The 14,778-nt window shown below is 38.3% G+C and overlaps 1 protein-coding gene across 3 annotated transcripts in view; it reads right to left on the reverse strand.

Moving 5' to 3' along the window:
* Window positions 1–9,423: 9,423 nt before the first annotated feature.
* The window catches only part of RAD51C (RAD51 paralog C), a 40,180-nt gene continuing 34,825 nt past the window's right edge, over window positions 9,424–14,778 (reverse strand). For 2 of the 3 annotated variants that reach the window (XM_041727170.1, XM_041727168.1), the window contains 2 exons: window positions 11,459–11,519; window positions 9,424–9,887 (listed from right to left, as the gene is read on the reverse strand). In XM_041727170.1, the coding sequence (XP_041583104.1) occupies window positions 9,771–9,887; window positions 11,459–11,519 (178 nt within the window). In that variant the 3' untranslated portion in view covers window positions 9,424–9,770. The remainder of the gene's footprint in view (window positions 9,888–11,458; window positions 11,520–14,778) is intronic. The other variant, XM_041727169.1, reaches the window with a different exon arrangement.

Below are 14,778 nucleotides of genomic sequence, written 5' to 3' on the forward strand. Positions count from 1 at the left end.
CACCTGGCTGGCTCAATCAGCAGAGCACATGTCTCAATCTCAGGGACATGAGTTCAAGCCTCACATTGGGCATAGGGCTTATTTAAAAAAATAATAATAATAGCAATAAAAAAAGTCAAACAAAAATTTCAATACCACTATTAAGTTATATTTTTCAATAATAAAAAATCCTCAGAAACATTAACCTATGCATGACAAGTTGTATTCTTATCTGACCTTTGGAGAAACAGAATTTATTCCAAATCTTATTTGAAACATTCATTCAACAAGTAGTTGTTAAATGTTTGTATGTTAGGCTTTAGATGGATAGATGGATAGAAGGAATGAATATAGACAGACCAGCCTATCCCATCTACCTTACAGAAGGATCAAATTAAATAATGTAAAAGTGTTTGAAAATCATAAGGCATTATATGAATACTTTGTTACATATCCCCCCCAAATTGAGCGAGAACACGCGGGACCAAAGCTGAGGCACTGAGCGGGGGAGGCAGACAGAGAGGGAAGAGCTGACTTCCAACTGAGCAGGAAGGCCAATGTGGGGCTCAACCATCCCAGACCCTGAGATCATGACCTACGCTGAAGTCAGAGCCGCTTACAGCCAATGTGGCCTGCCAGGTGCCCTGGTTATATATGACTTCTTTTTTTTCTTTAAAGATTTTATTTATTTCTTCCTGAGAGACACAACAGACACAAAGGCAGAGACAAAGCAGAGGGAGAAGCAGGCTCCCTGCAAGGAGCCTGAGGGGGAACTCGATCCCAGACACCAGGATCATGCCCTGAGCCAAAGGCAGACATTCAACCGCTGAGCCACCCAAGCATCCCTACGTGACCTCTTAACATGAATTCTATATGCTGCTTTGCTTTTGTCTTTTTTTAAGATTTTATTTATTTACTCATGAGGGACAGAGACAGAGGCAAAGACACAGGCAGAGGGAAAAGCAGGCTCCATGCAGGGAGCCGGACATGGGACTCCATCCCCAGTCTCTAGGATCACTCCCTGGGCTGAAGGCAGCGCTAAACCGCTGAGCCACCCCGGCTGCCCTGCTTTTGTCTTTTATCTGTATTAATTTTTAAATTTTGAAATAGGTAAAACATGTTTTCATGAATTCTCAAGCCGTTCTGAGAACCCAACTTTTATGTTCTCATAAAACAGGCTACACATAAAATTATTCTCAGAGTAATGGTGTGTTTAAAAATTCACACTTACTGCACATAAGGAAAGCCAAATGGGTAGTGAGATTCAAATGGATAGTTGAAGCACAGAAAGGCCAATGTCAATGATGAACTAAATCTGAAAACAGACAAAGGATTAACTGTGGTTGAATATACACGAAATCTTGTCAACATGTTTTATGCCAAAATCAGTTCTGAGGGAGCAAAATGTTCTGTAAATTTTTAACAGTAACAGTAAATTTAGGCACTGACGTTAACTAAAAATACATATTATGAACAGCCAGCCTCTCTTCTGTAACTCAATGGTTTTTTTAAAAGCAATAGAACATTTCAACATTATGTCTCAAAACTGAAATGTAATGTATTGGAATAAAACCACTAGTATTATTGATTTTGAAAATTAAAAAATGTGTAAATGTCACTTTTCCATATTTTTTAGTATTGCTCATTTAAACTGAATATTTAATAATGCCTTTACAGTAAGAGAAACCACAAAATATCCAACAGTGAATTTAGCAATCATTTAGTCCTATATTGTTTTATAAATAAGAAAAGGTCATGGGAAAATAAAGGTGCCAAAATTGACATGGCTTATTAATGTCTCAGCTGAAATTAGAATGCAGGTCTTCTGGCTCTAGTCATATGTTTTTTCTACCACATTATAAGGTGATAACTAGATGTAAACATTTTACTAGGAACATTATTAACAACAACAAAAAAACAGTTTAGAAAATAAAAATAGCGGATATAAGAAATGAAAGTAAATTTATTAGGGTTAAAATTTAAGCTAGTAGGAATAGTTTGAAAATATTTCAAAGTCAAATCAACTGTCCCAAACTTGATAAGCAATAAAAGTCAATAAAAGTTTCAGGAAACCAAACGTGTTGCTCATATGAATTTATAAGCAAAATAATATTGGAAATAACCCAAAATGAGGGGCACCTGGGTGGCTCAGTCAGTTGAGCATCCAACTCTTAATTTCGGCTCAGGTCATGGAATTGAACTCAGTGGAGTATGCTTCTCTTCCTCTGCCCCTCCCCTTGCGTGCCCTCTTTCTCTCCCTTTTTCAAATAATAAAAACAAACAAAAACAAAAAACAAAAAACACCAAAACGCCAAATGTTCAAGAAGTTAAACATTTTAAGTGAATTTTTTAAATGTGGAATATACTTGTAATGGAATACTGTTCAGCCATAAAAAATGAAGTTCTTATACATGCTACACCATGGATGAACCTTGAAAGCATGCTAAGTAAAATAAACCAGGCACAAAAGGAAAAATATTGCATGGTTCCACTTATATAAAATACATACAATAGGCAATTTCATAGAGAGTAGATCAGAGATTACCAGGAGCTTGTGGGGGGAGCAATGCACAGAATGGAAAGTTTTGCTTCAAGTGTACAGAGTTTGTTTGGGTGATCAAAGTTTTAGAAACTGGTGATAACAATACAACACTGTGCATGTAGTTAATGCCACTGAATCGCACACTTAAAAAAGGTTAAAATAGCAAATTTTATATCTATTTTATCACAACTTTATTTTTTTATTTTTTTATAGGGATTGCATTTTTTAAAAAATTTTTATTTATTTATGATAGTCACAGAGAGAGAGAGAGAGAGGCAGAGACATAGGCAGAGGGAGAAGCAGGCTCCATGCACTGGGAGCCTGACGTGGGCCTCGATCCCGGGTCTCCAGGATCACGCCCTGGGCCAAAGGCAGGCGCTAAACCGCTGCGCCACCCAGGGATCCCTTATCACAATTTTAAAAAGTTAAAAAAATATTTTGGGGCACCTGGCTGGCTCAATCAGCAGAGCACATGTCTCAATCTCAGGGACATGAGTTCAAGCCTCACATTGGGCATAGGGCTTATTTAAAAAAATAATAATAATAGCAATAAAAAAAGTCAAACAAAAATTTCAATACCACTATTAAGTTATATTTTTCAATAATAAAAAATCCTCAGAAACATTAACCTATGCATGACAAGTTGTATTCTTATCTGACCTTTGGAGAAACAGAATTTATTCCAAATCTTATTTGAAACATTCATTCAACAAGTAGTTGTTAAATGTTTGTATGTTAGGCTTTAGATGGATAGATGGATAGAAGGAATGAATATAGACAGACCAGCCTATCCCATCTACCTTACAGAAGGATCAAATTAAATAATGTAAAAGTGTTTGAAAATCATAAGGCATTATATGAATACTTTGTTACATATCCCCCCCAAATTCAAGCTAAAGTTAAAATGCTCTGGGAGGAAAAATACTTTTAAAAAGGGTAAGTTGTTTGTAAAACCAGGAGAGAATTAATTAATAAAGACTACTCATGTGTTTGAAAAATTATAGATTTATGCATTAAAGATACTGGTGGAATTATCTCTAAGGTTTCCTCTAGCAATAAAAATCTATAATCATTGCTTTGAAGTATTAAGCTTCTATCCTGAAAAATAAAACAAAAAACCAAATTCCTGAGTTAGGTTGTCGGAGCTTTTAATTCTATACCTTATTATATTTTATACCTTTAATAACTTTTTTGAAATCAAACTTTTTCTTTTTAAGATTTTATTTATTTTTTCATGAGAGACACAGAGAGAAAGAGAGGCAGAGACACAGGCAGAGGGAGAAGCAGGCTCCATGCATGGAGCCTGAAATGGGACTTGATCCCAGATCTTCAGCATCACGCCCTGGGCTGAAGGCAGTGCTAGACCACTGAGCCACGCGGGCTGCTCTCAAACTTTATTTTCCAAGTGCATTAATGTGGAAAAGCCTTCCCAAAGCAGAGCAATTCTGAATTGCTATTTTTTGTTTACTCTTCCCAAAATGAGGGGTGCCTGATTGGCTCAGTCGGTTAAGCATCCACCTTAGGCTCAAGTCATGATCCCAGGGTCCTGGGTCCTGGGATCGAGCCCCACATCAGGCTCTCTGCTGGGTTGAGAGCCTGCTTCTCCCTCTTCCTCTGCTTGTTGCTCCCCTTGCTTGTGCTGTCAAATGAATAAAAAAAAATTTTTTTAAGATTTTATTTATTCACAAGAGACGCAGAGACACAGGCAGAGGGAGAAGCAGGCTCCTCATGGGGAGCCAGATGCTGGTACTCGATCCAGGGACTCCAGGACCTCACCCTGAGTGGAAGGCAGATGTTCAACCGCTGAGCTACCTAGGTGTCCCAAGAATGAGTAGTTTTTAAAGTAGACTATTAATGGCCTGTGCCTGTGTTGTCTAATTGTGGCCAGGGCATTGGAAAACATGGAATTGATATAATATGGTGGAAATAAATGGTTTTTTGTGTGTGCAAATATATCTATGTGTATAAATGAATTACCAGAAAGGATGATAGCAGTGGCATGAAAAGGAGTAAAAGCCAATATACATCTTTTGGATTTACCACACTGCCCAACCACAAAATGAAAAATGGATGCAATCATTGGTTAACCAGGAGGTGAGGCCTTTAACTGACTTACTGGTTGTAGTAGGTGGCAAATGTATAAATCCTGTAATGATGGATATTCCATCACAGTGTAAGTTAAAACAGAAGAGACTGGGGAAAAATTTATACTTACATACATTTTATAATTAAGAAAGAATAATAGTCCTTGAAAATAAAACTTTCAAAAAACTAAGGAACTATCATTTCTTTTTGTATCTTTTACCCTTTCACTCTCATAAACGGGAATGACCATCTATGAATACGGTTAAAAATGGCAACAAGTCTGTCCCAGTGCTTTCCAAACTTTAATGTGTATATTTATCACCTAAGGATCATTATTTCTTAAATCATGTTACCATATAAATTGAAGGGCCTGAATTAGGGCTCCCCCAAAACATTTACATCCTAATTCTGGAATTTGTGATTGTTAATTTACACGCCAAAGGCACTTTGCAGATATGAATAAGGGCCTTGAGATAGAAATATTATCCTGGGTTATCTGAGCCCTAAGTGTAATCACAAGAATCCTATAAAAGGAAGGTAGGAGACAGTTGGAAAATGGCAATTGAAAAAAACTGGAGAGAGAGATTGGAAGATGCTACACTGCTGTCTCTGAAGATGGGCTATGAGCCAAAGAATGCAGGCAGCCTCTAGAAGCTAGAAAAGGCAAGAAAATGGATTTTCCCTGCACTCTCCAAAAGGAATACAGGCTTGCTGACACCTTGTTTTTAGCCCTATGAAACTGATTTCAGACTCCAGAAATGTAAGATAATAAGTTTGTATTCTTTTAAGCTGCTAAATGTGATAATTTTTTACAGCAATACAAATCATAATTTGAGTTTCCTTAAAAAAAAACTTGTATGCTTATTAGCAGCATTGTTTATAACACTAAAAATGCAGTAATAACTAAAACTCCAAAAAAGTTTAAAATTATGCACAACCATTAAAAACTATCATAGAAAAATTATATGGAGCACAAGAGGATATAGTAGGCTCTTTAAACAGGTAACCATATAATTTTGAAATTTTTTATGTATTTTATTTTCTATGTTTTTTTTATTTTTTAAAAGATTTTATTTATTCATGAGAGACAGAGAGAGAGAGAAGCAGAGACATGGCAGAGGGAGAAGAAGGCTCCATGAAGGGAGCCCGACGTGGGACTTGATCCCAGGTCTCCAAGATCACACCCTGGGCTGAAGGTGGGGCTAAACCGCTGAGCCACCAGGGCTGCCCTGCTGTTTTAAATTTCCATATTTCTACAAACTAAATTCTTTCCAAAATTCATGTTGAAGCCCTAAACTTGTGTTTATATTTGGAGATAAAGTTTTTGGAGGGTAAATAATGCTAAATGAGGTAATAAAGGTGAAGTCCTAATCTGATAGGACTGGTGGCTTTGTAAGATGAAGAAAGATATATCTCTTCATGCATGTTCAAGGAAGGGCCTTGTGAGCACTCAGTTAAGTAGGTAGCTGTCTACAAATTTCACCAGAACTACATCATGCAGGCACACTGATCTCTGACTTCTAGCCTCTAATACTGTGAGAAAATTCTGTTAAATTTATGGTATTTTGTTATTCCAGGCCAAGCAGATGAAGATTTAAGTGTATGTTATAACTAGGAAAATAATTATCTTTTTAGCAATAGCAACAATTTTGAAAAGTTATTTTACATAAAGTTTATCTAAAGAGTTGCAAACAAAAAGAAATACACTTGGGACGTCTTGGTGGCTCAGGAGTTGAGTGAGCATCTTCCTTCAGCTCAGCATGATCCTGGAGTCCTGGGATTGAGTCCCACATCAGGCTCCCTCCATGGAGCCTGCCTCTGTGTCTCTCATGAATAAATAAATAAAATCTTAAAAAAAAAAAGAAAAAAAGAAATACACTTAGCTTTATATTCCAGGTCCTATAGTTTTGGTTTTTTTTTAAGATTTTATTTATTTATTCATAGGCACCGAGAGAGAGGGGCAGAGACACAGACAGAGGGAGAAGCAGGCTCTATGCAGGGAGCCCAATGTGGGACTCGATCCTGGGTCTCCAGGATCACACCCCAGGCCGCAGGTGGCACCAAACCGCTGTGCCACCGGGGCTGCCCGGTCCTATAGTTCTTTAAAGTATACTGTTATGATGCTTTATAAGATTCCTACAGTTCTGATGCCTAGTAACACTGATACTTATCACTTATAACCCCCTCACTCTCTTGATCTTATGATTTGAGCAGAGAAAATACAAAATGGTTAATTTTTTTATGACTGCATTAATAAAAATATATGCCTAAGGACCTCAAAAATAATTACAATCAACCATCCTAGTCATTTAAAATTAGTCTTATATAATTGGATGGCCATATGCCTGATTTGCCTGGGATGGTCCTGATTTACATCCACTGTCGTGGTGTTAATTGTTAGCAGTGTCTACTTTTACTCTCAAAAAAAACCTGGCAATGGGCAGCCCCGGTGGCTCAGTGGTTTAGTGCCACCTTCAGCCCAGGGTGTGATCCTGGAGACCTGGGACCAAGTCCCACGTCGGGCTCCCTGCATGGAGCCTGCTTTTCCCTCTGCCTGTGTCTCTGCCTCTCTCTCTCTCTCTGGGTCTCTCACGAATAAATAAATAAAATCTTAAAAAAAAAAAAAAAAGTCCTGGCAAACTATGGTTATTCTATATATATAACCAATTACAGAATAATTTTTTAAAGTTCTTTTTAAAGATTTTATTTATTTATTCGTGAGAGACCCAGAGAGAGAGAGAGAGGCAGAGACACAGGCAGAGGGAAAAGCAGGCTCCATGCAGGGAGCCCGACGTGGGACTTGGTCCCAGGTCTCCAGGATCACACCCTGGGCTGAAGGCAGATGCTCAACCACTAAGCCACCCAGGTGTTTCTAAAGATTTTTATTTGAGATAGAGTAAGAGAGAGCAAGCATGAGCTTGATGGTGGTGGGGGCAGGGTGTACAGAGAGAGAGAGAGAGAGAGAGGGAGAACCAGACTCCCTGCTGAGCAGAGAACTGGATGCAGGGCTCCATCCCAGGATCCCAGGATCATTACCTAAGCCAAAGGTAAATGCTTAACTGACCTGACTGAGCCACCCAGGTGCCCAAGAATAGTTGTATTTTTAAAATTTCATAAATTTAGTGTTCCATCTGGGACAGGAAATAACCAATTGTCACTAATATCTAATATCTGGAGAATATTGTTGTCACAGTATATAACATTCAATTATTTTTTTTTTTTTTTTTTTTTTTTTTTTTTTTTTTTTTTAAATTTATGATAGTCACAGAGAGAGAGAGAGGCAGAGACACAGGCGGAGGAAGAAGCAGGCTCCATGCACCGGGAGCCCGATGTGGGATTCGATCCCGGGTCTCCAGGATCGCGCCCTGGGCCAAAGGCAGGCGCCAAACCGCTGCGCCACCCAGGGATCCCCATTCAATTATTTAAATACTGGAAACCAAAGTAAATTTTGTGAATGAATTGAGAAGTACTAAGAAGAATCAGGTGCCAAAACATTTTTAGATGATTTTAAAAGCACTCAAGAATTCAAAATTTTAATTTATTCAAACAGTGTTAAGATTATTCAAAAGAAAATGTCAATACATCTAGAATTCTAGAATGGATCACACCATGTTTCAAAAATGTTGAAATAAATGTCAGTTTATCAACTTGACTATTCTGGAAGATGAATGTTCTAGACAATTTCCAGATAGGGTAACAGTTCCAAAGTCCTTCCTTTAAAGTAACATAAAAATTAAACAAATAACTTAGATTTTTAGACTGGAGTCACTAAAATCAGATTGGTCGGGCAGCATCGGTGGCTCAGCGGTTTAGCGTTGCCTTCAGCCCAGGGCATGATCCTGGAGACCCGGGATCGGGTCCCCGCGTCAGACTCCCTGCATGGAGCCTGCTTCTCCCTCTGCCTCTGTCTCTGTCTCTTTGTCTCTCATGAGTAAATAAATAAAATCTTTAAAAAAAAAAATCAGATTGGTCATCTAAAATTTGTATCCTACCATTAAAAACGAATACAATATGCTGACTCACGTGCTGGCTTCTCTTTATAGTAATAAAAACAAGCCTTTTTTTTTTTTTATAGTTTTATGGTTTTATTAACATAAATATGATGTGCACATAAGCTGTCTATTCATTTTCTTTGCTGTGCAGCCTGGCATTGGGATTGGTGACTGTGATAGCCAGCTGGTCTGCTCTTTCTACAGTGGCTGTGTGATTCTTGGAGATGTTGTGAGCATTCTCTGCACAGTAAGATATGTTGCACATCAGCAGCACTTCATTCCTTGACGTTTTGGACTAGGAACTTCCAGAATGCACTAGGCAGCATGTGTTCTATTCTTTTGCTGCTCCTGTAACCAATGCTGGGCATCAAGATCTGGCCCTTGAATCTTCTGTGTACTCTACTGTCAATGCCTCTGGGTTTCTGCCAGTTGTGCTTAATTTTGACATATTGGCCTGACCAATGCTGGATGAACTTCTTGGTCCTCTTTTTAAGGGTCTTGGCCTTCTCCAGAGGTCTGCAGGGAGCCATAATATGAAGGAAGAGACAGCTCAAAAACAGGGCATTTTTAAGAATTATCAAAACTGGGATTCCTGGATGGCGCAGTGGCTTGGTGCCTGCCTTTGGCCCAGGGCACGATCCTGGAGACCCGGGATCGAATCCCACGTTGGACTCCCGGTGCATGGAGCCTGCTTCTCCCTCTGCCTGTGTCTCTGCCTCTCTCTCTCTCTCTGTATCTCTCATGAATAAATAAATAAAATCTCTTTTTTTAAAATAAAAATAAAAAGAATTATCAAAACTATATTTAAGGAGAACACATCAGGAATGTGAAAATAAATTTTTTTAGGATTTTCTATGTAATTAACAGAGAAAAGAGGAAAAAACAGTCCTAATGATAAGTTCAGATTGGTGACATGAGATCAGCCTTCCACATTTGCAAAAACACAATACCTGTAACATCTCTGCTGACTGCTACTAAAATGAAAACCAGGCAAAATATAATTGGAGAACTGCTTTAGAAAAATTTAGAAAATTATACTCATTGTTTTTCACACTCACTTCATATGCTCTTGATTCATATAAGCCATACTGTGTGTTTTTATTTCAAAATAAAGAATCTACTACTTGTATATATTACATCTCACAGAATCAACACATATGTATACTTTAAGACTAGTCTTTGGATTCCTGTTCTTCCTCTGATTCTCGTGACCGTTTCCGGGAATTCAATGAACCTTCTGTTTGCAAAGAACATGCAGTAGCAACAACAGCATCTCTAAATCCTTGAGGCTGGAAGATAAAAAAAATATATAAGTATGATTTAAGAACATCTAAAATAACAATTGGAGGACACCTTGGGGGGCTCACTGGTTGAGTGTCTGCCTTCAGCTCAGGGTATGATACTGGAGTCCTGGGATGGAGTCCTGCATCAGGCTCCTCATAGGGAGCCTGCTTCTCCCTCTGCCTATGTCTCTGCCTCTCTCTCTGCGTCTCTCATGAATAAATGAATAAAATCTTTAAAAATAAATAAATAACAATTGGTTTTCCAAATATTTTTAAGTAACTGATAAAAGAGCTACTTTATTCTTGAGACAGAAGTTATTAACTACTGTGAATGAACAGGTTAAACCTCAGAAATAGGTGTCCAAGCCAGCACTGTAACTAGTGTATTTTATATCTAGAGTATCTTGTATCTGTATATTTATTTACTTATATATTTACTTACACATACACACAGAGAAATAACAGTGCATTACAAAAGCGTACTCTAAAAGAAAATAGTTTTTTAAGATTTTATTTATTTGAGAGAGGGAGAACCTATGCATGCATGGGGGGAGGGGCAATGGCTGGAGAAGCAGGCTTTCCGCCCAGCAGGGATCTCCGGCCCAATGTGGGACTCGAAACCAGGATCATGACTTGAGCCGAACGCAGACACTTAACCAACTGAGCCATGCACATGCCCCAAAAATCTTGACAAACTTTATGGTGGCTCTACTGAAGATGTAAAAAGAAGTAACATGTACTAATTACTTAGGTGCTTTACAACTTTATTTTCACAATTAAATACTCTAAAGCTTTCCCATTAGGATACTTTAATTTATTTATTTATTTATTTATGATAGTCACAGAGAGAGAGAGAGAGGCAGAGACACAGGCGGAGGGAGAAGCAGGCTCCATGCACCGGGAGCCTGATGTAGGATTCGATCCCGGGTCTCCAGGATCGCGCCCTGGGCCAAAGGCAGGCGCCAAACCGCTGCGCCACCCAGGGATCCCCCATTAGGATACTTTAAATGCACCTAAGCAGTACAAAGACTAAGTTGATAATTCAGTTTGAGAATCTTTCTATTTCTGTTTTTATCCTTAAAAAATAAGATGCCAAGACTATATATGACTCAACACTACTGATAAATATGCATTTTTCAGCCAAAAGAGTGTGTTCTATGATTTTAAATTATAGGGAAATTAACATTTTATGGCAGGATATATTTGGTGGCTATGATAGATCTATAATATCTACAGACTAGAATTACTTAAGAGTAATGTTAGTATTTTTTTCTTGGAAAATCTTTAACAACGTTCACTTTAAAAATTTTTAATATCCTGACATTGCATATGGCATGGAACACACTAGCCTACATACAAATAAGTATTTCCTCTGTTCTTAAGAATAAATTTCAGTCCAGTTGTGACTAGAATATTCTGTATATATACTATTTTGGGGACAATGTTCTAAGCATCAAAAGCTGTCCTCAAATATGCTTGCTGCCTACAGAAGTTAACAGAAGCAATTTGTAAATGCTCTCTTCAGATAATTACTGCCCACCAACACCAAAATCCCACTCTAATCAAATAATACTGACTGTGATTTCAAACAGTACTGTAGATTCCTTCTGGCTTGGTGATTTGTACAATGTTGCCAACCTGCTTAGAGAAAAAAAATAAATATACACAAATACATGATCTTAATTAGTTCAGATGACTGATTTAATAATTTAAATTTATAGTTTTTTTTCACTACAATTCTATTGTTTTGTTCCCGAAGGACACAGAAAGCAAAGAAATATCTAAAAGACTCCTTTAATCAATAGCTGTAATGTGTGCGTATAATTATTACATATAATAACAATAAAGTTGTTTACATAAGTGGAATTTTATTTTACTTTTTAAAATATTTTGTTTTATTTTGGGAGAGAGAGCAAGCACATACAGAGGGAAGGGAAAAGCAGACTCCCAAGTGAGCAGAGAGCCTGATGCAGGGCTCAATCCTAGGACCTTCAGAAATGGAAAATATGAGCCAAAGACAGTTTACTGACTGAGGTATCCAGGCACCCCTACATAAATGGAATTTTAAAGCAACCAAAAAAACAAACAAAAAATAAAAAATAAATAAAGCAACCTAAATGTCCAATAACCAATTCAAATAAATTTCTATAAGTATATTATATTTATATTAATATATTAAGTAAGTATATATTAATACATTTTAAGTAAAAGTTACGCTGTATGAGCCCACATTTATGAGTAAACATGTATAGAAAAAATACTACAAGACTACAATCAAGGAATGCCTGGGTGGCTCAGTGGTTGAGCGTCTGCTTTTGGCTTAGGTCGTGATCCTGGAGTTCCAGGATTGAGTCCCACATCAGGCTCCCAGTGGGAAGCCTGCCTCTCCCTCTGCCATGTCATAAAATCTTTAAACAAACAAAAAGACTACAATTAAAAAGTTAAGTTTTGGGATCCCTGGGTGGCGCAGCGGTTTGGCGCCTGCCTTTGGCCCAGGGCGCGATCCTGGAGACCCAGGATCGAATCGCACATTGGGCTCCCGGTGCATGGAGCCTGCTTCTCCCTCTGCCTGTGTCTCTGTCTCTCTCTCTCTCTGTGTGTGTGACTATCATAAATAAATAAAAATTTTTTTTAAAAAAAGTTGTTATTACAAGATAAAGGTTGCTTTTTTGTTTGTTTTTCCAACTTTCTGCAGTAACTGTATACTTTTTGTGTGTTATGATACAAGTATTAAGACAATTTCTTGGGATATAAATGAACACATACTCATATCATACTAATACAAATAATCAAGAAGATATATTCTTAAAAATTATTATGTCCAAAAGAATCACTGTCAGATTCTGTCATGACAGAACAAAGTCTGTTTAGGTATATTCTTATTAAATAGTCCACAAACGGGATCCCTGGGTGGTGCAGCGGTTCGGCGCCTGCCTTTGGCCCAGGGCGCGATCCTGGAGACCCGGGATCGAATCCCACATTGGGCTCCCGGTGCATGGAGCCTGCTTCTCCCTCTGCCTGTGTCTCTGCCTCTCTCTCTCTCTCTCTGTAACTATCATAAATAAATAATAATAAAAAAAAATTAAAAAAAAATAAAATAAATAAATAGTCCACAAAGTAATATAAAACTGAAAGCTGAAAGTACTTAGATTTAAAATTCTAAGCTCTGGGATGCCTAGATGGCCCAGCAGTTGAGCATCTGCCTTTGGCTCAAGGTGTGATCCTGGAGACCCAGGATCGAGTCCCACATCGGAGCCTCCTTCTCCCTCTGCCTGTATCTCTGCCTCTCTCTCTGTCTTTCATGAGTAAATAAATAAAATCTTTAAAAAAATAAAAATAACATTCTGAGCTCTTATTAACTTTGCTCAAATATTGTAATATTAATAAACATAAGTGGGACGCCTGGGTGGCTCAGTGATTGGGTGCCTGCCTTTGGCTCAGATCGTTATCCTGGGATCCAGGATTGAGTCCTGCATCGGGCTCCCTGCGAAGAGCCTGCTTCTCCCTCGGCCTATGTCTCTGTTTCTCTATCTCAGTCTGTGTCTTTCATGAAAAAATGAATGAATCTTTTAAAAATAAATAAATAAATAAAGCAAAAACTTTTATTAAATTATTAAAACAAATTTTTAATTGAGTAATCTCTATGCCCAACGTGGGGCTTGAACTTCTGACCCCAAGATCAAGAGGCACATACTCTACAGACTGAGCTAGCAAGGTGGCCTAAGCAAAAACTTTTTTTAAGGATTTTATTTATTTATTTATTTGAGAAAGAAAGCAAGAAAGAGAGAGCAGGAGCGGAGTGATGGGCAGAGGGAGAGGCAGACTCCCCACTGAGCAGGGAGCCCAATGTGGGGCTTGATCCTGGGACTCCAGGATCATGACCTGAGCCAAAGGCAGATGTGACTGAGCCACCCAGATGTGACTGAGCCACCCCAAACTTTTTCTTTAATATTTTATTTATTAATATTATCTTATTATTAATAATATCTTATTTGAGAGAGAGTGGGGGGGAAGGGTAGAAGGAGAAGGAGAGAATCTTAAGAAACTCCACACTAAGCAGGGAGTCAGACATGGGGCTCAATCTCACAACCCTGAGATTAACCAAGAGCTGGATGCTTCATCAATTAAACCATTCAGGTGCCTCCTAAGCAAAAACTTTTAAAGTATCTTTCAAAATAACTTTAAAACTGGGATGCCTGAGTGGCTCAGTGGTTGAGCGTCTGCTTTTGGCTCAGGGTATGATCCCGGAGTCCCAGGATCAAGCCCCGTATCAGGCTCCCTGCATGAAGCCTGCTTCTCCCTCTGCCTATGTCTCTGCCTCTCTCTCTCTCTCTCATGAATAAATAAATAAAACCTTTTAAAAAATTACTTTAAAACTGATATAATTTATTCATAATAGGCAAAGATAGAAGCAACCCAAGAGTCTGACAGATGGATCAATAAATTAAATGTAGTTTATAGGGCAGCCCCAGTAGCTTAGTGCCACCTTCAGCCTGGGGTGTGATCCTGGAGACCCAGGATCGAGTCCCACATCAGGCTCCCTGCATGGAGCCTGCTTCTCCATCTGCCTGTGTCTCTGCCTCTCTCTCTCTCTCTCATGAATAAATAAAATCTTTTTTAATAATGTAGTTTATACATATAATGTCATATTAATTAGTCTTGAAAAGGAAAGAAATTCTTGTCACATGTAACAATGAATATTGAAAACTATGCTAAGTGAAAAAAAGGCCAGACACAATAGGACAAATATTGTATCATTCCACTTACATGAGGTGCCCCCAGTAGTGAAATTCATAGACAGAAGGTAGAATACTGTTGCTACAGGCTGGGGGAGGGGAGAATAGGGAGCTGGTGTTAAATGGGAACAGTTTCAGTTGGGGAAGATGAAAACGTTCTG

This window comes from Vulpes lagopus, chromosome 12 (assembly GCF_018345385.1).
Source record: "Vulpes lagopus strain Blue_001 chromosome 12, ASM1834538v1, whole genome shotgun sequence".
Lineage (NCBI taxonomy): Eukaryota > Metazoa > Chordata > Mammalia > Carnivora > Canidae > Vulpes > Vulpes lagopus.